Consider the following 24,700-nt stretch of genomic DNA (forward strand, 5'->3'; position numbering starts at 1 on the left):
CCACTGCTGCTGCTGCATCTCTATTCCCAGTAGTAATTCCTCATTATTATTCCTCTAGCCACTGCTGCAACTGCGGTCCCAGTGGTAATTTCTCATTGTTTGTTCTCTAGACAGTTCTGCTAGATACTACTCTTGTCCTGTTGGTAATTCCTCATTCTAATTACTCAAGGCAGTCCTTCTAGATGCTTCTCTGTTCTCATTGATAAGTCCTCATTCAAAGACCTCAACACACTGCTGCTTCTCTGGTCCTAGTGAAAATTCCTCCATTCTAAGTCCTTTACACAGTGCTGCAGCTGTGTCTCTGTTCCCAGTGGTAATTCCCCATTCTTAGACGTTTAGGCAGTCCTGCAGCTGTGTCTCTGTTCCCAGTGGTAAGTCTTCATTCTAAGTCTGCTAGCTGCTACTCTGGTCCTGTCAATTCCTCATTCTAAGTCCTCTAGACAGTGCTGCTAGGTGCTACTCTGATCCTGTCGGTAATTCCTCATTCTAAGTTCTGAAAATTCATCAATTCTAAGGCCTCTACACAGTACTGCAGATGTGTCTCTGTTCCCAGTGGTAATTCCCCATTCTTACTCGTCTAGGCAGTGCTGCAGCTGCGTCTCTGTCACCAGTGGTAATTTCTCATTTTTAGTTCTCTAGCCAGCGCTGTTAGCTACATCTCTTGTCCCAGTGGTAATTCCTCATTCTTAGTCCTATAGCCACTGCTGCAACTGCTTCTCTGGTCCCAGTGGCTATTCCTCATTCTTAGTCCTCTAGTCACTGCTGCAGCTACTTATGTGGTCCCAGTGGTAATTCCTCATTGTTAGTCCTCTAGACAGTGCTGCTAGCTGATTCTCTGGTCTCATCGATAATTCCTCATTCAAAGTCCTCATCACACTGCTGCTTCTCTGGTCCCAGTGAAAAGTCCTCCATTCTAAGTTCTCTACACAGTGTTGCAACTGTGTCTCTGTTCCCAGTAGTAATACCCCATTCGTAGACATTTAGGCAGTGCTGCAGCTGTGTCTCTGTTCCTAGTGGTAAGTCCTCATTCTAAGTTCTTTAGACAGTGCTGTTAGCTGCTTCTCTGGTCCTGTTGGAAATTCCTTATTCTAAGTCCTCTGGGCAGTGCTGTTACTCTAGTCTTGTCAGTAATTCCTCATTACAGCATCAATAGCTCTAGCTCTAACAATTGCTTTGACCTAATGTTGCATTGCAAATGCGTGTTTTATTATGAATTCTGGCACGTGCAGTCCTTTAGTTAAAATAGTATAAAGAGGAATATTAACTTGTTCCCCATGTGCATTCTGCGGGACGTTGAGAAGGACGCCGATAAAACTCTTAAATGAACTTACTCCCCAAATGTATTCACAAAAGGGCATAAACATGACTTTACTTCAGTTCCCTGAGGTAAATATTCCATCCGTAAAGTGCTACCAATTTCCAACCAATCAGGTTAAGCTGCTGGAACCTCTTACAATAGGTAAACTATACTGACGGTGTGGTGAAAGAAATATGACTACTATACATTTGTCAAGTACATGTGTAGGTCAATCTGGATTTGCCTTTGGCAAGCCAGACTGGAAATCCTTACTAGAAACAATGAAATCATTGGACAGGATTTCTAAGATGTGACCTAGAAATACTGTGCAGTATGTAAACTGCCAGGGAAAGGCAGAGACCATGTCCTGAATCTTCAAATGGGAGTTATATCCCTCATCGCTTCTGTTGTAACCCTGTTTTCTTTGTAGTATGATTTTGTGCCTTACAGTTCAAGCTACCTTGCTCTGGAGACTGTTTCTGCTCTCACATCTGGCTTCTGACAAGGCACATGCTAAACTTTTCTTGAAAGGCTGTTACGACCCAGCTCATTTAGACAGTATACATAATTCCTTTAGCTTAGATAGTTCACCATCCACAAGATATCATACAGAAATAATCACTTTCTTACAACTTTGAATGTATCGTTGGTAGGAGGCCAGTCAACACAAACACATCAGCCACCTCAGATGTGACATTATGAAGATGTGATGCTGCATTCATATGGACCCATTTAGTCAAATCAACGGATCAACAAGAATATGCATCCTGGCCATCATCTCACATCTCCATCTCACCAGCCTCTCCATTTTGACTAGTGATACAAACAGAATCATTTAGCAAGGTATCTTATATGGGCCTTAGATCACATGTATTATAGTTCACAAATATACTTTTCTCTTATTTTTTAAAGTTTTTTTTTAAAGCAGTTCATGGGCTTTTTAACGTCTTAATGCTCGACTTCTTTCTGGCGAGCAACCACTAAATCTTATGTAAAAGGTCATACGCAGCAGAGGGAGATGATCTGTATATCTCCATATTGCACATATACCCGTGCTTATACAAAACGTAGGCTTGCCCACTCACTATTAGAGGTCTGCAAATCAAGCATGGTTTGAGCCTAGCTGGAGCTGAATTACTGGGTCTGGCTCAGCTTTTTCCCCACAAATACTGGCCTGCTAAAATACAGCCAAGCCAAACATTCCAGGCACTACCTTTTCCCCTCCATATTACCGGTTTCTTTTTTTAAATAAAAAAATAGTGATTACATGGCAGCTGAACAGAAATGTCTTAAGGCATGGGCAAAATTGACAATTGCCCTGGTCCCCTCCCTTACAATTGTCCCTCGTGTAAAGTAATCAAGACAGTCAAAAGACACACTCTGTCCTCTTTCACTCTCTTAACCTCTCTCTTCCTACCTGTATGTCCGCCTCTATCTGCCTCTACTAGCCCTACCTCAATAATATCTACTTTTCCATACCTCTTTCTCTGCCTCGTCTGTTCTTTGCTCCATCATCGCTATCCCTATACCTTACTTGTCCCTCTTTATCTTATAATATAACTTTTTGAAAACACTTCTCTGCCTTCTCCTAACTTACTCTTATTCCTTTGTCAATGTTGCCGCTGTCTCCCCAGTCCCTTCTCTTTTTACGCCTCCTTTTCAACTTCACCTCTCTCCCTCTATCTCATTTGTTATCTCTCTGCCACCATGCACAGTGCGCACACTTCTTTCTACCTCACTATCTACTCTTCTTTCTGACTACCTGTCACCACCTCTCTCTCCCTCTACCTCTTTCACTGCTCCCCTTATTGTTCTAAATCGCGCTTCTCTCCTTACTGCACCTCCCCTCATCTACTTTTTTCTATACTTATCGCTATGTATCTCTCTTGTAATTCTTTATCTCTCTGTACCACACTTCCACCTCACGTCACTTTCAGTACACCTCTTTCTACCCACTTCTCTCTTCTTGTCTCTTGTCTCTTGTGACCTCATTTCTCTCTGTACCACAATATTCTTACCTCTACATCTAAACCGCTCTACTGCCTCAGCTTTCTTGTCCCAACTCTTCTGTCTGCTTGTCACTGCTGTTTCCATGTCATCTCCTTGTATATCTCCTCCATCGACTACACCTCTGTCTTATCCTCATCTCTCTTTATATCACCTCTCTCTAGATCTCTTTTCTGTACCTCGTTCTGAACACTGTCTACCTCACAGGTTACTTTCCCTCATTTGTGTTTCTGACTCGCAAAACTCTTGCTACTTCATCTCTCTGCCCCATCTCTTATTTCTCTCCCAAAGCTTGAATTCTGTTTGTTGCCATTTATTCGGTAACTTGCCTCTTCACTTCCCCTCCGTTCCTTTCTACTGCTGTCGCCTCTACCTCGCCTAACTACCTTTCTCCTTTTTTGCTCCCTCTATCTCTGCCACTGCATTCTTTTCTCTACCATAACCTTATTTCTCTGTATCTTGTTCTATTTTAGTTCACCGTCTGTCACACATCTCTCTCTACACTCCTCACTCTTTATGCAGCCCTTTACCTCACCTTTTTGTGTCTTTCTGTCTCTCTACCGCACCTTTCGCCTCTACCACTGTATTGACTGTTTCTCTACCCAGCCTCTGTCTCTACTTCACCGATTTTTTTCTCTACTCCTCATTTCTCTTAGTACCCCTCACCTTCTTCTCTACCTTTCTCCCTGCCTCAATACTTTTTGCCTCACCTATTGTTCTATACCTCGTTTCGCCCTCTATCTACCACAACACTCTAACTTCTCTATGCTTATCTCACCACTTAAACATGCCAACTACTGCCTATGTGTGCCTCTACCTCTCTCTACGTCGCCGACAGAGGACCACACCCTTTTCTATACATGTCCTCCTTCCCTATCTATAGTTCTGTCTACTTCTGCATCAATCTAAAACGTTATCTGTCTCTCTCTCTCTCTGTCTACCTTTTAATTTTTCTACCTCTCAGTATCTCTCTATCTCATCTTTCTTTTTGTAGCTTACTTATCTCTCTACCTTACCTTCTCGCTACCATTACTTCACTTCTCTTGCTATTGTCCTCTTTAGCTCTCTTTCCTTCTGTCCTTCTCCCTGGACACTTTCAATTCTGTTACTCCACAAAGCCAGAGAGAAGTGTCTAGCCAGAGAAGTAAACACCCAGAAAGACAAGAGGAAGGACAAGCCGTGACACTAGAGTGAAGGAAGAAATGATCAGATTTCACCCGATGCAATGAAGAAAATCCTTGGTGCGTTCCTTTGATTTTCCCTGTTGCAGCAAGAATGCCAGTAGTGAAAGTTAGATTAGACTCTGAATTCCACATAAAGTGATATTTTATGACAAAACATGCATTGGCAAAATCTATAGGTCTCGTTATTTTTAGAGAAGCAATGGCATTCACATTTTCATGTAAATTTAAAAGCTGCAAACTGCAGTTTCCCAATGCATCCTGCAGTAACGTAGGCCATTACTAGAGGTCCCTTTTTTGATAAATCACCACCCGTGGACAGACATAAAATGTATGCACTGCAGAGATAGAAGTGTGTTAAGTATGGCACGTCTGCTGTGCTAGATTAGATAAGGTAGGTAGGTTAGGTATGTTAGTTTAGGTAAATAAAAGTTAAAATATAACTGTGTTAGTGAGTCAGGAAGTCATTCGGTTGGATCTGATTGTCAAAGCCATGTTCGGGCTTAAATTCCCCTAACGTGTGGAATTGGCATGATTTACGGTTGCAGATTCGCTTCAGTGGTGCACATGTTTCCAAAGAGAATTGGTTCCGGTGTTTTTGCCTATATTGTGAGTGACAAAATAGCGCATCGCATCTTCAGCCAACATTTCCATTTCTGATCTTAAAATATGTTCGAGTGGCAATTTTGTGGCCTTTAAGTGTCCCTGGGAGGCTTTTACTAACTAAAATCATCAAATATATTTTAAAAAAAAAACGTTTTCTTTTAACAAATATGCTCTTAAACTGAAAAACAAACTGAAAAACCAAGGGAAAAAAACAAATACAAAGAGTCGATCTCCAAGCTAAAGTAACGCGCCGCCTTTATTTCCCTTCCTTTTCCAATTAGAACGTGTCGGAGGGCGCGCGGGCCCTGTACGGCCTCTACGGGGTCGTGGAGCACAGCGGCTCCCTGAGAGGCGGGCACTACGCAGCCTACGTGAAGATCCGAAGGCCAGCCAGGAAATTGCCAGAGCATATGGTCGGAAACAAGAATGTGCAAGGTTGGTCTCCAACCCTTTATTTTATGCTTTATTTAATTTCCTTGTTCATCGTTCTGCAGCTTACTGTAAAATCGGCATCTGCACCTTTCACACGGGTGCATCTGTCAGTTTGTTCCCTGAAAGCATCAGTGTGCGCTGAGATGATTTCTGTAGAACGCTGCAGCCTTTTTACCTACCTGCAAGTTTGACGTAAAACAGATTTTTTCTTACCATATGTCATTTTCCCTCGTCCCACCCAGCTGTTGGCTGCTTCTTGCGTCCTCGACCCCTTGAGTCAAAACATGTACTGTTGCTGTTCCAACCCCTGGAGGGCTTGGGTAAGAGGAGAAGCAGCTGGGCTGACGGGCAGAAAAATCGGTGGGACTCGTCGCTCCTCTGTAATATCCTATAACGTAACTAGCAAGAATCATATAGAGTCCACTAGACTACCGCGCTTACAGCACCCGTTTCAGATGTACGCTGTTACCTTTCCTGATATGGTTTATTTTTAGCTATGCACTTTTAGTGTGGACATGTGCACCTTTAAAATACTTATTGACAGGGCTCAAGTCCTAAAACAAGCACTGGCATAGCCAATAGGCCTCGCCATTTGGCCCTTGTTAGTGTTTAGTTTAAACATGCAGCATATTATCCAGAACACAGCAGCAACTTTTTTTGTTGTAAGTGTGTTGGTGGTGTCTCTTGCTTTAGGCATTGAATGGCCAACAGTCGGAGGCCTGTCCAGTCACTTTGGTTGTAAAGAGACAGAAAGAGCTAAGAAGTCTTGCATATGTTCAATGCTCCACAGGGTGGAAGTGGACAGGGCGGCAAGCTGCTATGCTGGCTTTTTCACAAGCGAGGACATCCCTTACTAGCGGCTGGCATTCAGATCCTAGGTTCGCCTCATACTGAACTGCTTCAAAATTTTAAGAGGGTCCAATTGGGCATTGGTGAGTGATACTGTATACATGAAAGTCATTACAGGCTGGGCCTGATGACACCTGGAATGTTGTACCCACTGACCCTGTTTAGTAGAAGCTCAAGTCTCAAGTTTATCTCTTTACCTGCTTGTAGAAAGATAGGTCAATTTGGAAAACGTCTTGTACAGATTTGGGGTGATCAGCAACGCAGTCTGCATTCCTGTAAGAGTAAACTGTCCACTCTTTTCCAACCCTTGCTCAAGCAGATTTCTACGTCGGTCAGGCACTTTCAACAGCCGTAAAGAATCCTTTGGGCAAGCTCATAGAGGCTTTCTTTAGGAGTGGACATGCTCCCCTACTAGTGACTCACCTCACTTGGTCAGTGATTCTCAGTGGGATGATTCCATTCAGGGATTCATACACTGGTGGTTTTATAAGTAGGCCTCCCTGTTTTCCGTTTTTACGGATTTATGCAGATAAATACGGATTGAGTGACTTTCCATGCTATGATTAATAACTTTCAGGCCAATAGCTGTAAAAATTGGCAGCATGGGGCGTTACAAAGCTGAATGAGATTTGCTTCAATTTTTCATGTGGGTTTATTATTATATTTTGTTTGGCTGTGTGTAATGTGCTAATATCTGCCTGGCCTCAAAGTATGAGTGCATGTTTATCTGTTAAATAAATGCAGAAATATACATGTAATCAACTCATCTGTTCACTAAACACAAAATAAATATAGATAAATACAGACGGAAATGTTCAAAAAATAAATACCATAAAACCAGAAGCCCTATTTATAAGACAACCCTCTTTCCCCACCCTTCTGCGAAAGAGGTCTGTGTAATGTTTTATGCAAAGAAGATACTGCACCCTCGCTGCTCTTATTGCGTTTACTTTTCTGCATAGTGGTATAGATACACATACAAGCTTTGAACATTTTTACAATGAAAGACGCACATTTGAGTAAACAAGACTTGTAGCAAAAGTAGTGTGATGGTCACTGTGCAGTTGGCCACCCAACTTTGTGCTTCTATGTACAATCGCTTAAGGGATCCTAAGAGAAACCAATCAACAGACCCTGGAATGCGAGCTCGGACATGTCGCTGGTAATGTTGGAGTACCTTACCAAAATCATGGATTTAGTGGAAGGAACTGAGATAACTGATGAAATGTATTTTCAGATTATAAAGTCAGGGTATTTATATCAAACATTTTTAACATTTTTGTGCTCTTGAAGTGATTGCTGTAATACACAGCACACCCTTAGAGTCAAATTACCTGATAACACAAACAGGTTTACCAATTGCCAAGGATGATGTTCAGTCGGTTTTCAGGAGTCGCCACCCCATTCGCATTATTTATTATTATTTTATTATCACTAACTTACTTCGGGACAACAGACAGCAAAGTGATTTGATCCCATTTCTACGTACTCACAAAGGCGAACTAGGGAAATCTTGTCCTTAAACGAACAATAACAAATGTTAAAAGTCTTGGGAGAACTGTACATGCATGTTAATATAAGTCCTTTTTTTTTTTTAAACAAATTTTATTTGTCAAGCTTCACATAAATTGCAGGGCCCTGCACTCCAGAAGCTACTGCACATATCAAATATACATTAAATCGACTTTGACTTTTATGAGCAATAAACATTATAACAAATCCCCCACACCCCCTCCCCCCAGATTGCGCCCATGCCATACACAGCCATCCATTTCTCCACTGCACACACAGAAATCACAGTCCCTCCGGGTCGTCACGCCCCGCCGCTTTTCAAACATGGGAAACGTATGCGTATCAGTTTGGCAAACGTGCCTCCATCTCCTGTGGCAGGCCCAGGTCTATCCCCGGTAATCCGCCCACTTGTGCCATATCTTGTAGTGTTTCCGCGGGCATCCCCTGGCCAGGAAAACAGGTTGTTCGAGCCTCATACAGAAGTCTAGGCCGTTTTTCCATGCGACCACAGACGGGGCCCTGGGCGCCTTCCAGGCCTTAGCAATGTGTCTTTTCGCTAGTGTGAGACCTAATAGCAGGAGGTGCCGCTTGTAGCGATTACCCCCACTCCCTCCATGAGGTGTAGCAGGGCCAGACGCGGCGTAAAGGGGAGCTCCCAGCCCAATACCTCCGATAAGTATAAGATGAGTATACTCCTCTCCAGAATCTATTTAATAAAAGGCAGTCCCAGACCGTATGTAGGAGCGTGCCCTCCTCCTGTTGGCAACGGAGGCACTCAGACGATGCCATCAATCTTGCCTTCCACAGGCGCTTCCTGTTAAAGTACACTCTGTGTAGATATTTAAACTGCACTAACAGCAAACGTGTTGCTATTGCCACCCCTCGTGGGCTCGCTAGAGCCTCAACCCAGTCCTCCTCCTCCAGTTCACCTGCATCCACTTCCCATGCAAGCCTGAGCCTCTTCAGGTCGGGGGAGCAATGGATAACCAAAGTTTGGTAAATGCGGAAGATCTTGCGGTCCAGAAGCTCCTCCATGAAGATCTTCGCCTCAATGGGGCTAAAATCAGGGAGCGACTCCAGGCCTTCCAAGCTAGGGGCAAGGTCATGCCTAAACTGTAGGTAGCAGTAGAATTGGGCTAGCGGCATATCATATTCCTCCAGTAGGTCTTGAAATGACATGAGGGTCAAATCCTTCACATCATCTCCCAGAACCGAGATGCCTATTGTGTCCCACCCCCGGAAGCCTTCAGTGTTGCCAGCTGAGGCAGGCGTCCATTGCCCCAAAGAGGGGTCTCACATGTTAAGGTATTCCACCACCCCATCCTACGCAGTGCCTTTCTCCAGATGGAGAATACCACCCGCATGGCTGGTGGCAGAGGCCTCCGAATCGGTGCGGAGTACAATAGTGTATGCAGAGAATGGCGTCCCATAAGCCGGCGCTCGACCGCATATGCCGGGTCCCCCCTGTCTCCGTACCACCTCTCATTGAGGACCAGCAGATGAGTAGCCTCATAGTAGGAGAGGACATCGGATGTAGCCAGCCCTCCGTAGTAGGTAGACAAGAAACATGTGCGCAGTGCCACCCTTCCGCTGCCCCCCTCCCACAGAAACTGTCCCAGTACTGCGTTCACTTGCCGAAACCATCGGGGTGGGATCTGATATGGATGGTTCTGCAGTTGATATAGGAGGCGAGGGAGCGCCACCATCTTGAATATGGCCGACCTACCATATATGGACAGGGGCATACGGGACCAGACCTTAAGATCTTCCCGGGTACGCTACCACACTGGGATCAGATTACGTTCCAGGACACCGCCGGCTGATCAGACAGGAAAACCCCCAAATATTTCAACCCTCCCACCGCCAGTTGAACCGATGCCGCCCAGGCTCCCAGCCTCTGTCGACCCCCCAGGACCCATATCGTAGATTTGCGTGGGTTCATGAATAATCCTGAGGTTTCCCCAAATATCTGTAATATACGCAGCAGCCGGGCCCCGACCTGTCTAGGGCGGTTAGAAAGAACAGGACGTCGTCCGCAGATAATGCTATCCTGTCCGAGAGCCCCTGAGCCCACTCAAAGCCCCTAAACTGAGCATCTATGCACACCCAGGCCGGCAGCGGCTCCATGGTGAGCGCAAAGAGATATGGGGAGAGGGGGCAGCCCTGCTGCGTACCCCGCTTTATAGAGAAAGAGCGAGAAACCGCTCCCCCCACCCACACCGATGCCGTCAGGTCAGTGTACAGCAGCGTTAGATAGGCCAGAAATCTCGGGCCGAGGTTAAGACTCCGCAGGAGGGCAAATAGATATGTCCAGCTTAGGGAATCAAAGGCCCTGTCCATGTCGGCCAGGAGGTGTGCTTCCGGCTCCCCCAACTGTCCGTTGGCCGCCACTGCCACATGTGCGTGCCTGATGTTGTGGCGGGTCGCACTCTAGGGCATAAACCCAGCCTGGTCCGGGTGTACTAGAGTGGGAATGTGTGGGAGAAGTCGGTTAGCCAGTGCCTTGGCCAGGACCTTCGCCTCTACATTTAGGAGTGAGATGGGATGGGGTGAAGCGTGCTGCTCCGGGGGTCTGCCTGGTTTGAGGAACACCACCACCTCCGCGTGTCTCCAGTCTGAGGGAAGCAAGCCCCGCTCCCATGTCTCCTCCACCACCGGATGAAAGTGTGGAGCCAGCTGCACAAAAAACCTTTTTAAAAACTCACTGGGAAAACCATTTGGTCCAGAGGCTTTCTCAGGATTCAGCTCCCCCAGGGCCGTATCCAATTCCTCATCCGTCAATCGCCTGGCCAAGCGATCCCTCACCTCATCTGATGCGGCCTTAGGTGGAAGGTCGTCTATAAATTTGGCTATCACCTCGGCAGTGAGGCACTCCTTAAGTGCGTATAGGTCTTCATAGTATGAGGTCAAGCTTTCTGCAATAGCTGGGGGCTCAATGAGTGGTGCCCACATGGGGCCCAGGACCCTCGGCGGGGTCTGGGAATGGAAGGCAACCTGGCACAATCGATGCAGCATCTTGCTGGATTTGTCTCCCCATTGGTAGACCCGACTTCTTGTTGCCAGCCAGGCCTGACGGGCCTCATCCATCAACAGGGCTACAAAAGATTGTTGAGCTAAAATTTAGTGCTGTTGCGCCGGGCCGCCATCCACTTTTCGGCTCCTGCGCTCCAGTGCCTCTACAGCAGCCTCTCGTCGCACCAATTCCGTCTGTCGCTCCCTACGCGCTGCCACGCACCAAGTGAAATCTACCCCTCGTAATGTGGGTTTTAATGCCTCCCACAGTACTGCTGGGGGTGGGACTGACCCCATATTTGCCGCCAGATAATGATCTATCGCTTCCGCTAGACGCTCCCTGTATTCCTCTTTCTGCAAATGCCAAACCGACATATGCCATCTGAATGGCTGCCGCCCCGGGCCAATCAGAAAGGTAAGGGTAACCCGCAAGTGATCCAACAGGCCCCTGGGCAGAAAGTCAGCTGACCCCACCCTGTGCGCTAACCCCCTAGAAACGAAGAGATAATCGAGTCTCGAGAAGGAACCATGTGTCGCAGAGAAGTAGGTATAGTCTCTACTGGAGCCATGTAAGTGCCTCCAAGTGTCAACCCAATCGAGTCTTGTCACCAGGGGGCGTAGTTTCGTAGGGGGACCTGTCTCCACTACACCCCCACTCCTCCATCTGTCTCGGCCCTGTTCCATCACGTCATTCTAGTCCCCGCCCACTACCGAGAGCGTGTCCGGCATATCACCCCAGAGGTTAAGGAACCTCTCCACTAAGTTCCATTGCAGTGGCGGGGGAGCATATACGCTGCCTATTGTTAGGGTGTCCTCCCCACTTTGCCCTGAATAAAAATGTATCGCCCCTTGGGTGTCCAACCAGTGTTTCTCATGGATATAGGGGACCCTGCGGTGAATCAATATCGCTACTCCCTTTGAACCCCACATGAAGCCTGAATGGAAGACGTGCTGGTACCCATATCTTTACAGGCACAGGGCCTTCGTACCCATTAAGTGTGTTTCCTGTAGCAGAAGCACTTCGACCCCCACTTGTTTGGCATAGTGAAGCATGGCCCCCGCTTAATCTTGTTGAGGGCCCCGCGAACGTTCCAGCTAACTATGCGTAGGGCACCAGGGGTCACCTGCTTCCCAGTCGTTGTGCTTGACATCCCGATAGGCTTGTGCAATTATGTCCGGTGCATGCATTACCCAGCGTGTGTATTGTGCTACTGTAAGTCATCATGGACGCGCAATCTAAAAGCCTCCCAAACAATGGATGTGTAACCTGAAAACTAAAACAATCCCTTCCCTCCAACAAGCCTCCCACCTCCACCCCATACCTCAAAAACGCTGAAGTACCTGTTGCGGCGGGGTTGGCAGTCCGCTCCCAACGGGGGGCCGAGGGCCGCCCCCGCCAATGGATCCCTAACTGACAGCCTATTACTCTTCGGGCCCGCCCCCACACGTGTCAAACTGAAGAGGAAACAGCCCACATAGCAACTCCCTCCACCATCCAGGTCAAGCCTTCACTCAGTTCAAAAAAGGAAGTCCTCGGCACCATTCTGATAGCCAGAGTCATGGATCCACCGTCTGCTGTCCAGGAGCAGGACCTCCCAGGGGATGGGCTCCACAAGGCACGTAATGCAGCCGGGATCTAGTTGTCTGTTCCCTCTCCGTTGTTGCCCACGGGAACCCTTCGATGGCACCTCACTCTAAGAGGAGTCCGACTCCAGCCCTGGCGGAGTGTGCACCTGCACTCGTACAGTTTCATCTGTCCATTTAAATACCTCCTCCGGAGTATCAAAGAAGTGGGTGCGCGATTGGAACACTACTCGCAGGCGAGCTGGGAACTATAGGGCAAATGGCAGCTTGACGTCTCTCAGGCGGGCTTTGGTGGCCATGAACGACTGGCGTTGCTGCTGCACTAGTCTTGTGTAATCCAGGAAGATCAGGATACGATGATTGTCGTACAGCAGTGGTTCCTTAGCAAGGCCTGCTGCAATATAGAGTCCCGGTCGTGGTAGTTCAGGAGTTTTGCAATCACTGCCCTTGGACGGGCTCCCACCGGGGGTTTCTGACCGAGCGCCCTGTGGGCCCGCTCGACGACGAAGCATGGGGGCATGGCGTCAGGGGGAGCCAACTTTCCAGCCATTGCGTGAGGAAGCGCTCCATATTGCCATTCTCGCAGCCCTCTGGGAAGCCAACAAAGCGCAGGTTGTTCCGCCTGGCCCGCCCCTCCGCATCCTCGACCCGAAATGCAAGGCCCTTCTGAATGTTTTCCATGTTCGCCACCTTCTGCTTCAGGGCCGTGACATCGTCTTCCATGCCAGAAATGCAGGTCTCTGTCTCGGTGATGCGGGCCACTGCATTTCGCAGGTCTTGTCGCAAAAGCATGACGTCCGAGCCCACCGCGCCAATCTTGGCATCCAGCATGTCCCTTGATTGGGTGATCGCTGCCATCAAAGCCGCGTTGTCTGGCCCGGTCTCCTGCTGGCCCCCAGTTGCGCCCGCTGCAGTTCCTGGGCCGGTGAATTTATCAATAGGCCCATGCTTGGTAGTGCCGCCGCTGCCCTTGTCTCTCGTCATGGCCACGTGTCACAGGCGCTCCCCAGAATCGAATCAGGCCGAACCAGCCGCCAACTCGGGGACCCACCACACGCTCAGCCTATCAGGCACCGACGAACCGAGAGAGAGGCACCCCCGATCCGAGGCCCGCTCACCTCCAACGCTGGTCCCCACGTCCACGCAAGAGTCCGCCAAGCACAGTCACGGGCGTCTTACCCCAGGCCCCTTCACGGCCCACGGACCATCAAGACAGACACCACAAGGGGAGGGATGGCAACATCCACTGCCATGCACCCCCACGGCCTGATCCTGCCTCCGATCCCCACGATGAGGAAAGAGGGGGGGTGTTTCCCTCGTCTTTGCTGTGCAGATGGGCCCCCCGCCACCACAACCGGACTTCCACTGCTCCCGGGGGACCCGCCGCCAACACAGCACTCACGGATACAGGAGTATAACCGCGGGGCCCCGGACCAGCCCCCTCTCAGCACACCTCACCCGCACCAGGTCCGTGCCGAACGTTGGTGCGTCACGTGGCAGCCACCAGGTCCCGCAGCTGATGTCTTTGTGCCACCAGGTCCCGGGGGTATCTCGGACCCAGGCCACCCACGTGGCCACAACCCTCCGTGCCACCGCAAGATACTGTTCTGATGGAATGGGGGCAGGCGTCTGCCCCAGAAAATGGCGCCCGGCCACTGCCAGTCCACTGCAGTGCCTCCCGCAGGTTCACCACGCGGCTCGTGAGCGCCGCCGATCCGTGGCCACAGACACAAGCCGAGGGGGGGACACGCCGCAGAGGGCCGCCCAACAGTCCGTGCCCCCGCCTGCTTTGTCTCCGTTGCCCACTCCGGGCTTTACGGACGCGGGCCGCTGCTCCCACACCAGATCGCTTCACCTCGCCAGCACAGCCGGGCAGCAGCCTCGCTCAGCTCTCCATTCACTCCGGAGGTCGGTTCGCACCCCCGATCTCCGCCTGCAGGGACTACCTCCCTGAGAGCTCCCAAGGCCGCCCTCGACTCCCCCAGAAGAAGGCAAGCGGTGTCCGCAGTGTCCCACTCTCTCTCGGGGCGCGCTCAACTCCATGCCCCGGTTTCTCCTCACGATACCTGGCCTCTCCTCGTGGGGACCCCGATCTCCGGCTCCCGGACAACGCAGGTGAGAGCGTCACTTCCAAGACCTCGTGGGGGCCAAGGGAGTCAGGATATTATAAGGATATCTGGCGGACTGGACAGAGCTCAGCTGGCACACGTCCGCCATCTAGGCTTGCTTAGCCACACCCCCGCTTAATGGAAGTCCCTTTGAAAACAGGTGTGAGACTGTCACTTCAGGCTTAAAAATCAAAGTTATAGATATTTGAATAAAGACATAAGGTGTATATCATAAGACACTTTGCTTATGGGGGGCAAGGCTAGCCAGCCAACATGGCGGACGCGAGCCTGTAGAGCTCCGTCTCACTATCCCCTAATGATCCGTTAAAGTCATCCTGAAGTGTGCTCTGTACACAGCAAGCAGCAGCAAGCTAGCGGTGGCAGCTTCGCCGACCTGGTGAGGCACAAATCGCCAACTCCAGCGCCGCAACACCCTTCGTGACGGGCGCTGTGACGAGCGTGGGCTGCAAAGCGCGCTCGGTGGCGGCCCGTACTGGACTGAGGCCTGAGACGGAACTGTTCTTCCTCGGCTACGTCTCCTTCCTGAGTAGGTGGCACGGACCAGGTGCTGTTGGAGTTTAGGAGGAGCGGTGTTGTCATCCGGGCACCGTGGGCATATCCTGGACCTGGCCGACCGGGGCCCTGATGACAAGAAGACAGAGCGTCCGATACCCAACATAGCGCCCGCCGGGGGCCGGGCCGGTTGGTGAAGCAGAGACAGCCTCCTCGCACACGTCAGCCTGAGGTACGGGAAAGCGGCGCCAGGGGAGGGAGAAAAGTTTGGTGCCTTGATGGGAGCCCCTGCCCCCACGCGCCGGCTCCGGACATTTTGAGGCAGCAGAGAGGCAGATTTCTCCTTCCCCCTCCCCCCTCTCTGGGGAGCAGCGCGGGCAACCGGGGCACATCTTTTGCCCTACGGACGTCTGGAGTAGGGTGGAAGTGGAGCCCCTGCCGACGCGCGCCCTTGGGCTGGAGGGACAGATTGACTGAGGACACGTCAGGACACTCTGGGCCCCTGGACAGAGCGGCTGGTGACCGCGGTGATGGGACGGCCACAGGAGCGTAGCCCCGCCGACAACAGGCCACACAAACATTATTCCCAGGGACGCCCCGGCTTGCTAGGCCGGGGAAAGTAAGAGATCAACGCGAAGAGGCGTGGGAGAGCAGTCTGCGCTCAGGAGTGCCGGTGCTGCAGCCAGGGCGTGCAGTCACAGTTCTTCATTGAATTGAGCGTCTGCTGGGAGGAGGCAGTGACTGTCGGGGCACAGCGGAGCAGCAAGCTAAGGAGAAGCGTGAAGCGGGAACTCGCGCAGCCACGGATTTCCCAAGGGGCATTAGTGATCCCCACGACCACACCTGCCCTAGAAGAGTACTGCGCGGATGGGGGGGGTGCACGCGGGAGCAATCGAACTTGAGCAGCTGGTGGGGAAACTGTCCACCCCCCAGCGGGACTAGCTGGTCTAGCTGCCGGGGCAAAACAGAGCTTCTGTGGCACATACACCTGAAGACGCTGTTGCTGTGAGAGGCCTCTCCCCCCCCCCCCCTGCCCGGCACAGAGACTTGCAGGAATCGCCAGCAACCCGGGAGAGTGGTGTGGAGCCTTACCCCATGTGAACGTCGGTGTGCCCAACTCCCGGCACACATGGTACAGTGAGAGACGGGGTCGGTGACACCACAGAGCAGACACGTGGCCTGGGAGGAGCCCATTTGAACTTCGTCTGGGGGCACCCGAACGGACCGGTGGATCCTGCTGCCTCACTTATAGGAGAGATCAGGAACTGTTGCGGCACAACACTGTAAATCCTCATTGCCCTGTACCCACGCCACGGCCGGAAAGGCGACCGCAGTGGGCAGCATGTTGTGGTAGAATAACAAGGTGCGTGGTAACCACAGCTGCGTATAACAAATGCTCACAGCACAACTGGCAATGGGCCGCCTATGGGACAAACAGCAGCAAAAAATGGAGCGGGCAAGCAGTCAGGATCCCACGAAAAGAATTAATGGTGAAGAGTTGGATTCCAGGTCTTCCGCACTTGAAACTAAAATGGACCTGATACTTGCAGCCGTGGAGAAGATTAATGCCACCCTAGACCAAACTAGAACCTTCCTGGAAAACCGGATTGATAAAGTTACCTCAGATTTCACACTACTACATGCGGACCACAGAAAATTGGCGGGCAAGGTAGCAGCACAAGACCAGGCAATTAAAGAACTCCAACCGACCACAAATAGTCATGCTGTGGTACTACAGGACATGATTGACCGTATACACGCCCTCAAAGACAGAGCGGAAGATGCAGAAGGGTGCTCCCGGTGCAACAATATTCGATTGGTGGGCCTTCCGGAGGGAAAAGAAGGGAAGAATCCAGAACAACATACGGAAACCTGGCTCCGAGGCCTCTTACCTCAGGGTACCTTATCAGAACAATTCGTAGTGGAAAGATCACACCGTGTACCAGCGCAGAGACCCCAGCCAGGAGCACGCCCACCACCCTTCCTGTTTAAACTCCTCAACTACAGGGACAGGGACGCGATCCTACGCGAAACAAGAAAGTTGGAAGTGATAAAGGTTGATGGAACCCAAATCATGCTCTTCCCAAACTACACGCTTTTAACACAGAAGCGCAGGAGCAACTATATGGCCGTGAAACGCCAATGAAGGGAGTTGGAACTCCGGCATTCCTAGCTTTACCCCGCCAGGCTGCCGTTGGTCACGAAAGACGGGGCGCGTTTTTTCGAGACACCGGCGGAAGCATGGGACTGGCTGGAGGAATCTGGCCAGTGGTCGGGCACCAGGCCATTGGACGCAGAAGGGGAGGAGTTAGGAAATCGGCAAAGCAGAAGACGCAGGAGGCGACGACAACCACGGAAAGCAAAGTCAACCACAGAGGCTCAGAGTCCGGACAACATAAGAGTGGAGCAATAGAATGCAGTGGCAGCAGTCTTGACCCTGAGCACTCCGCCCAGTAAAGGGACATCAGTCTCCCATGAACAGGACATGATAATGGTCAGCGGTCCATCCTCACCATCTGCTGACCTGTCAGGGGACACTTACCTACCGGTGGTCACCCCACAGACAGCGGATGAGATCATAGGGTAAACAAGCTGAAACTGACCGGCGCCCTGTCAAGGGCGATTCACGCAAGTAACATCTTGCACATGTAATTAGCATGTTCCTCGAAAGGGTTGAGAAACTGGGTGGTGCTAGGCCGGCGCGGAGTGCAGGCTCGCTGAATATTAGGCGGGAGACCACAACACCTCCGTTTCCGGCACAGATCCACACACTGAAATGCCCTGCCACGATGCTTACTCATACGTAGCCCCGCTACTCCCAGACTATACTCAGCGGGGTTTGCTAGAGGGCACACCTCACACTGTGCTATAGGTGGGGACAGATGCAGCCAAATACCATCCAGGCACACACCCCTTAGGTAGCACATTGACCTAACCTATATTAATGTTCTCTTATAAAGGTTTGGATGGACCTCCACCCGGGTCCGGCCTTACGGTTATGTTGTTCACAGTTCAGTTATGGTTTTTATTGTACCAGACCGGCATGGCACAGGAAAATCACGTCATCCATATGCACCGTCAGGACCCCCTACAAACACATCCCCTGACCCCTAACCCGCGTAATGACGCGCATTAACATACTGACTTGGAACATCCGTGGCATGCACACACCTGCGCTATTACAGGAGACCCACATGACACAGATGGAACTTGACCGGCTGCGCCGACGGTGGAGGGGACAACTTTATGGCACCATATATTCGGCACACGCGAGGGGCACACTCCTTTGGGTAAGGGCTAGCACACCGTTTAGGTGCACTTAGGTCAGGGGTCTCCAAACCGGTCCTGGAGGGCCGGATCCATGCCAAATTTTTTGGATATCCCCATTGAGATACATGTAGTTATTTTAAAAATCTGGCATGGATCCGGCCCTCCAGGACCGGTTTGGAGACCCCTGACTTAGGTGGACGTAGACCCCAATGGCAGATACACATTAGCACAAGGGACACTCAATGGCCAGGCTATAATACTCGGCTCGATCTATGCCCCGAATGTGGACCAGGTTTCTTTCCTGACGCAGCTCTCGCTCACAATGACCCCATACACGGGGCTTCCTTGGTTGCTGGGTGGGGATTACAACTCGGCGCTAGACGTGCACGTGGACAGATCCTTCGCCCCACTTAACAAGACAACAGCAGTGTCCAATACCCAAGCATGAACAGATTGGCTCACGTATTGGGTGCTGATAGATCTATGGCGCAACACATCATCCCACTGATCGTGTTTACTCATACTACTCGGCGGTGCACGATCTACATGTACAGTTGGACAGGGTGGTGGGTTCCCCGTCACTGCTCACACTCATATAAGGGTCGGAATACCTAGGCAGGACACACTCTGACCACAACCCCCTAAAAATTCAGCTCAGCTGGGAAGCTGGCCGTCCCCCGGTGGCCACGTGGCGCTTATAAACTACAGCACTGGAAGACCCCGAATTCGCTTGTCTCTGGGAACAGCCATTCTGGCATATTTTGACCAAAATGAAGGCACAACAAGCAGCACATTGATAGAATGGGATGCACTAAAGGTCATGGTCCGGGGTCACTGTCTGGGAGCCATGTGGAACATACCAAAACAATTGTCAATCTCACTAGCCAAGTTAGAATCTCAACTGCTGCAATATGAACGCGAGGGTGAGAAGGATGGCCTGCACGCTGACAGACTGGAGAGACTTAGGGCGCATCATGCTGACCTGCTTGAGCGACTCCTATGCCATAATTACACAGCGCACACGGCTCGCACACACGCCGCGGCAGATCGGCCGGGCTGCTTATTGGCATGGCTGCTGCGGCAGGAGAACGCTCACGTTCCCATTGGGGTCATTCACACTCCTAGTGCACACCCAACACGAAATTGACAATGCTTGGACAGATCACTTCACTCAGTTATATCGGTCTGCGACCCGCTGCACTGCGCAGGACATCGAGGGATTTCTGGAGCAGGTCCCGCTGCCCATAGCCTCCGGGGAATACGATGAGTCCTTGGGGGACCCCCTCACCCTAGAAGAAATCCGGGAGGCAATCGGGTCAATGGCGTCTGGGAAAACGCCGGGGCCTGACGGTCTGCCAGCGGAATATTACAAGGCCAACAGAGAATATCTGCTACAACGCCTGCACACTCTAAACATGGCAGCGGAAGGTAGATTGCCCCCCTCAAAGCGTGGGGCGTATCTGGTGTCCTTACCGAAGCCGGGCAGAGATCCCACCGCTTTGGGGTCCTACAGGCCTTTGGCGCTACTTAATGTAGATTATAAGATCCTAGCCAAGGTCTTGGCAGAGCTCCAGGCTCTAGTGGTCCCCGATATGATACATACCGACCAAAGTGGATTCGTGGCCAGAAGGAGCACATCCCTCAACTTACGGAGATTCTTCAGGGTGGCGTCAGACGGTGCACGGATATGGCCCAGGTCGGATGTCTTATACTGGACCTGGAAAAGGCATTTGACTGCTTGGAATGGAACAACCTGGCGGCAGTGCTGCAGAGATACGATCTAGATCAGGGTTTCCTGCAGATGGTTAACCTCCTGTACCGGGGACCTAAGGTCCAGGTAAGACTGGGGCCCTACATCATGGGCGCGCTGCCAATATGCAGGGGCACCAGACAGGGTTGCCCGCTATCGCCCCTATTATTTGCGCTTGCTATCGAGCCCCTCGCGGCAGCCCTGCGAGCGTCACTCAGCAGCGGCATCCCATTAGGAGATGCAATTCATAAAGTTTCCCTATATGCGGATGACCTATTGGTCTATGTGCAGGACATTGAGCACATACCGGACCAACTGGAGCGCACCCTTAGAGACTTTGCTGCCGTCTCGGGACTCCGAGTGAATGCAGGCAAGTCCTGCATATATGCGTTTGGGGAAGGGAACCAAGACCCGGGATATACCCTCAACGGTACTAGGGTGCAGTGGCTGGCACACACTTTTCGTTATCTGGGAGTTCAAATATACCGCTAACCACCAGACCTGATGGATGGGAATCTGGGGAGAGCGCTAACAGCGATCAGATCGCAGGTGAAATTTTGGTCCGCGCTACCACTGACAATCACAGGTAGGGTGGCGCTGTCTAAGATGGTGATCCTCCCTAGACTTCTGTATTAGTTCACCAACTTACCTCTATATATCCCGGCAACATTCTTTACTCCACTCACCAAACTACTCAGGGACTTCATTTGGGCGAGTACGAGACACAGGTTGTCCCTGCCGAAATTGTACTTACCCACAGATCAAGGGGGACTCGCAGTGCCCTGCCTGGAACACTACTACCTGGCAGCGCAGCTGCAGTGGATAGCTCGGTGGCTTGCGGATAGGGGGTGTGACGATACGGCGTCCGTGCAACCCCCACACACCCTAGAACAAATAACCAACCTATTCCACCCGGCCAATAAAACAGCAATGCCGACACCTCTTCTCCTAGCGGTGGCATACAAATGCTACCGCAGGAGTTTATGCCTCACCAGGATACTGACACCCTATGCACTTGCGCTATCACTCGTGGGCTCCCCCAGTGGACCCGGAACACTCACACATCCAAGGCTCGTGGACTGGGGCGAGGCAGGCATACAGACTTTAGGGGACCTATCCCGTGACGGGACGCTACTGCCATATGACACCTTAATCAGGGAGGAAAACCTGCCACCTGGACAATTCCTCATGCACAGATCACTGATTGCAACACTTACGGCCAAATGGGGGGACCTGACTGTAGAAACCAAACAACACCTTGTCATACAATACTTGCACATTATGGGTAGAGGCCGACACCTTGTCCGCTGGTTTGCAGCAGCATTCCGGACACACATGGCGATTAGCCTGGCACCCCTCAAACAAAAGTGGGAGTTAGATCTGGGGCGCCAACTGGGAGACAAAGAGTGGGACTGAATACTGCAGAGTCCAATCCGCATACCCAGGAATATGAGGTTTCGGCAAATACAATTATTCATTGTACACACGGCATACCTCACACCTGACCTAATTAATAGATATTTCCATCTGGAGAACGCGAACTGCCCTAGATGCGCTGAGCAAAGGGTGGGGCTCATATATATGCTCTGGAGCTGCCGTAGACTCCACACCTACTGACATGACATCAGCGCACAGCTGCACAAGTGTACTGGCCGTAACATACCTTTTGATTGGCCCACATATCTTTTACACCACTTCCGCAGAACCCTGGCCACGAAAGTGATGTCTAGGTTCCTGGCCCTGGGAATAGTGGTGGCCAAACGGCTCCTTACTAAGCACTGGAAGGCTCGGGACCCACCACACACGCAGGCGTGTATGCACTCGCTCTCCGCATGGGCAAAAGTGGAGGGACTCGCCATTAAACGGGAGGAAACACTAGGCCTGCGGAAAGAGCCCATAGCAGCCCACTGGGAGGGACTATTCCTTGCCCTACAACAATTAGAGAGCAGAATCCTGACTGGACAGCGCGCAGGTGGGGCAAGTACACTCGAAGAAACGAACGCGAACCAGGATGGGGAGGCCCGTGATGTTCCATACAGAAGCCAATAGCAACTGACATGGCCGCCAGACACGGCCACAGGGCGAGTATGTTCGGGGGGGAGTCAACACAGAGGGGAAAGTGTTCTGTCATGGGGGGAGGAACGGCGTGCCCGCTTCACAGGAACAGATATATCATCGCCGGTCATAAGTTATTGTTAAGGCGGGGTTTTCCCCTTTTGTTTGATTGTATCCAACATTTAATATCTGTGTAAACATGCAAAAGGCAGTCCTGACGGGAACTCTGAACACGTGACTGCGGAAAAGGGATAATTACTGAACTGGAGTCATGTTATTCTGCAAATGGTTCATTCATGTAGGAGACACATACTGTAGACAAGTGTATCCTGCCTAGTTGTCTTGTATAACTTGGTTTCTGAGCATGTTGGAAAAATGAATAAACAGATTTAAACAAAAAAAAATAAGACGCTTTGCTTTTTAAATTATGTTAACTGATGGCTGGGGGCACAATGTTTCATTGCAACAAGAGTTAACGACTTTAGAATGGGCTACTATGTTCGAGTCTCGGCGTCGGCCCAACATCCTGTGATTCTGGCCAAATCAGTTAATCTCCACGTACCTTAAAAATCATGAATGAAACTGGTACCCATGTAAAGTGCTCCAATACCACCGGATCGAGTTTGCACTTTAAAATTGCAAAAAAAATGTGGACTTCTGGACTGCCCATTGCTAATTCAGGAATGTTAGGAGCAAGCTCCCACACCAAATGTTTTCCTTCATCGTGAGTCTTTTGTAGCTCGTAATGGTGGCTGTGCTCCCCTGCTGTTGTAATGTGCAGCAACACTGTTGTGCTAAGAAAAAAGACCATCAGCGGTTTCAGGATGGGGGCTTTGAGGTCTGGCTTACCACAGGGTCGGATTCATCGAATTAGAACAACATATAAAACCACACAGCCCTTTTTTTGTAAAGAAGACCTGCATGCAAACAAAAGCAATAACAGGCTTTGACAGCTTAGCCCATGAAATGAAGCAAAACTTGTGTCAAGAGAAAGACACAATGCCTTAAACTCACCATGATTAGATTAAAAAAACAATTCTGAAGAGAAAAACACGTTTAGATAGTTATGAAATACTGAGAGGATGAAGCTCTTCAGAACGCACAAATGTTAAACTGCGGCACACGTTTCATTTCTGCTCAAAAAGTTGAGAGAGGGTGTGGAGAAGGGAGAGGATAGCAAAGATGTTTCCTGCTTATTGGTCCAGTTACAAATTAATAAACTCAAAAATATAATGTCAACAAAAGTAACACAACCCATCCTTAGCTCAATACCTAGAAGGCTTTATTAACCATAAGTTGAGAAGGGGGGCGCTAGAGGGCGCCGGGCAAGATGGCCGCACGTGAGTGAGGCTCTGCCAAGACCATCTAAAATTCGTTCATTTATCCTGCACAATCCGACTCCTGAGCCCTGTAACTACGCTGTCGGACCCCCGCTCACACTGGGGGCTCGCTGAGACGCTTTTCTCCAGATCGGCGGCTGTGTGGAGCGTACCCGGGACCGAGCTGCCCAACGCCGGGATCCCGCTGGCGGAGTCGTCTTCGGCCCCTGTGGAGAAGCTGCTGGTGACTCTATCGCCTGGACAACGCGGCGCCCGATTACTGAGGTGGCGGAACCGGTGACCTGTATCTGTGGAGGCGCCAAGACAACGACCGGCCTGGACCCGACCCTGCTGGTGGCGGTGAGTGGGGCGGGGTGCTACGCAAGCCCGGGGCTGCGGAGGCGGCGCCGGGCCGCGCTGGACCGCGCCGCGCGAGCTGCGGCTGGCGGGAGCACGGGGGGGGGCCGCAGCGAGGTGGAGTGGCGGCGCGGTGGCTCTGAATAGAGCGGCTGGACAGGCGACGCTTTCTGGGGACAGAGTCACTGGAGCGGACGGTACTGCTGTGCTGGATGATTGTGAGCCTGCAGCGCATCCGCCATTTTATGGCTCCGGGCCCCCATCCCATTTAGAGGACTGACGCTGGAGGGTGGAAACTCTCTGTGCTCCCAATTGCCAGCGTGAGGGCTGTCAGGAAGAGTGAACCCGGTCTGTGGCCCTAGCGATATATCCACTTACTCGCTTGGGGGACTATTAGACTGCCATTTAACGTGAGAGTTGTGAAGCTGCGGCAGGGTCGATTTGGCGCGCTTTCACCACCGGGTGCGGTGAGCCTAACTCCCCTGAGCTGGAGTTTACTGCGGAGGCCTGGGCCAGCGCCTGGTTGTGGGACAGCTAGTATATGCTCTGGGATTGATAAGGGCGTCTTGCGTGATATACCTGCCTAGCATTACTGCACCTACGTCTGGACTGCGTTGCTTACCACCATGGGCAGGACGGAGAGGAATCAACCGAAAATCACTTTCGAGGCGAAAAAAACGGTGCTTATGGCTACCCAGGCGCCAACGGACTCTGAGCAGGTGGGGGCAGTTGGGGGCACCCCGAATTTGGAGTCTACGCTGATGGCTATGCAAAAGACACTCCAATCCATTGAAGGCACCATGGAGTCAGTTAATCACCGCCTAGACCACATGGCAACGCAATTTGAC

General features: G+C 51.0%; 1 protein-coding gene across 4 annotated transcripts in view; it reads left to right on the forward strand.

Annotated features, from left to right (window-relative positions):
• The window catches only part of USP45 (ubiquitin specific peptidase 45), a 1,947,146-nt gene that overhangs the window by 1,676,515 nt on the left and 245,931 nt on the right, over positions 1–24,700 (forward strand). For all 4 annotated transcript variants that reach the window (XM_078648210.1, XM_078648209.1, XM_078648212.1 and 1 more), the window contains one exon: positions 5,373–5,526. In XM_078648210.1, the coding sequence (XP_078504336.1) occupies positions 5,373–5,526 (154 nt within the window). The remainder of the gene's footprint in view (positions 1–5,372; positions 5,527–24,700) is intronic.

This window comes from Lissotriton helveticus, chromosome 6, assembly GCF_964261635.1.
Source record: "Lissotriton helveticus chromosome 6, aLisHel1.1, whole genome shotgun sequence".
Lineage (NCBI taxonomy): Eukaryota > Metazoa > Chordata > Amphibia > Caudata > Salamandridae > Lissotriton > Lissotriton helveticus.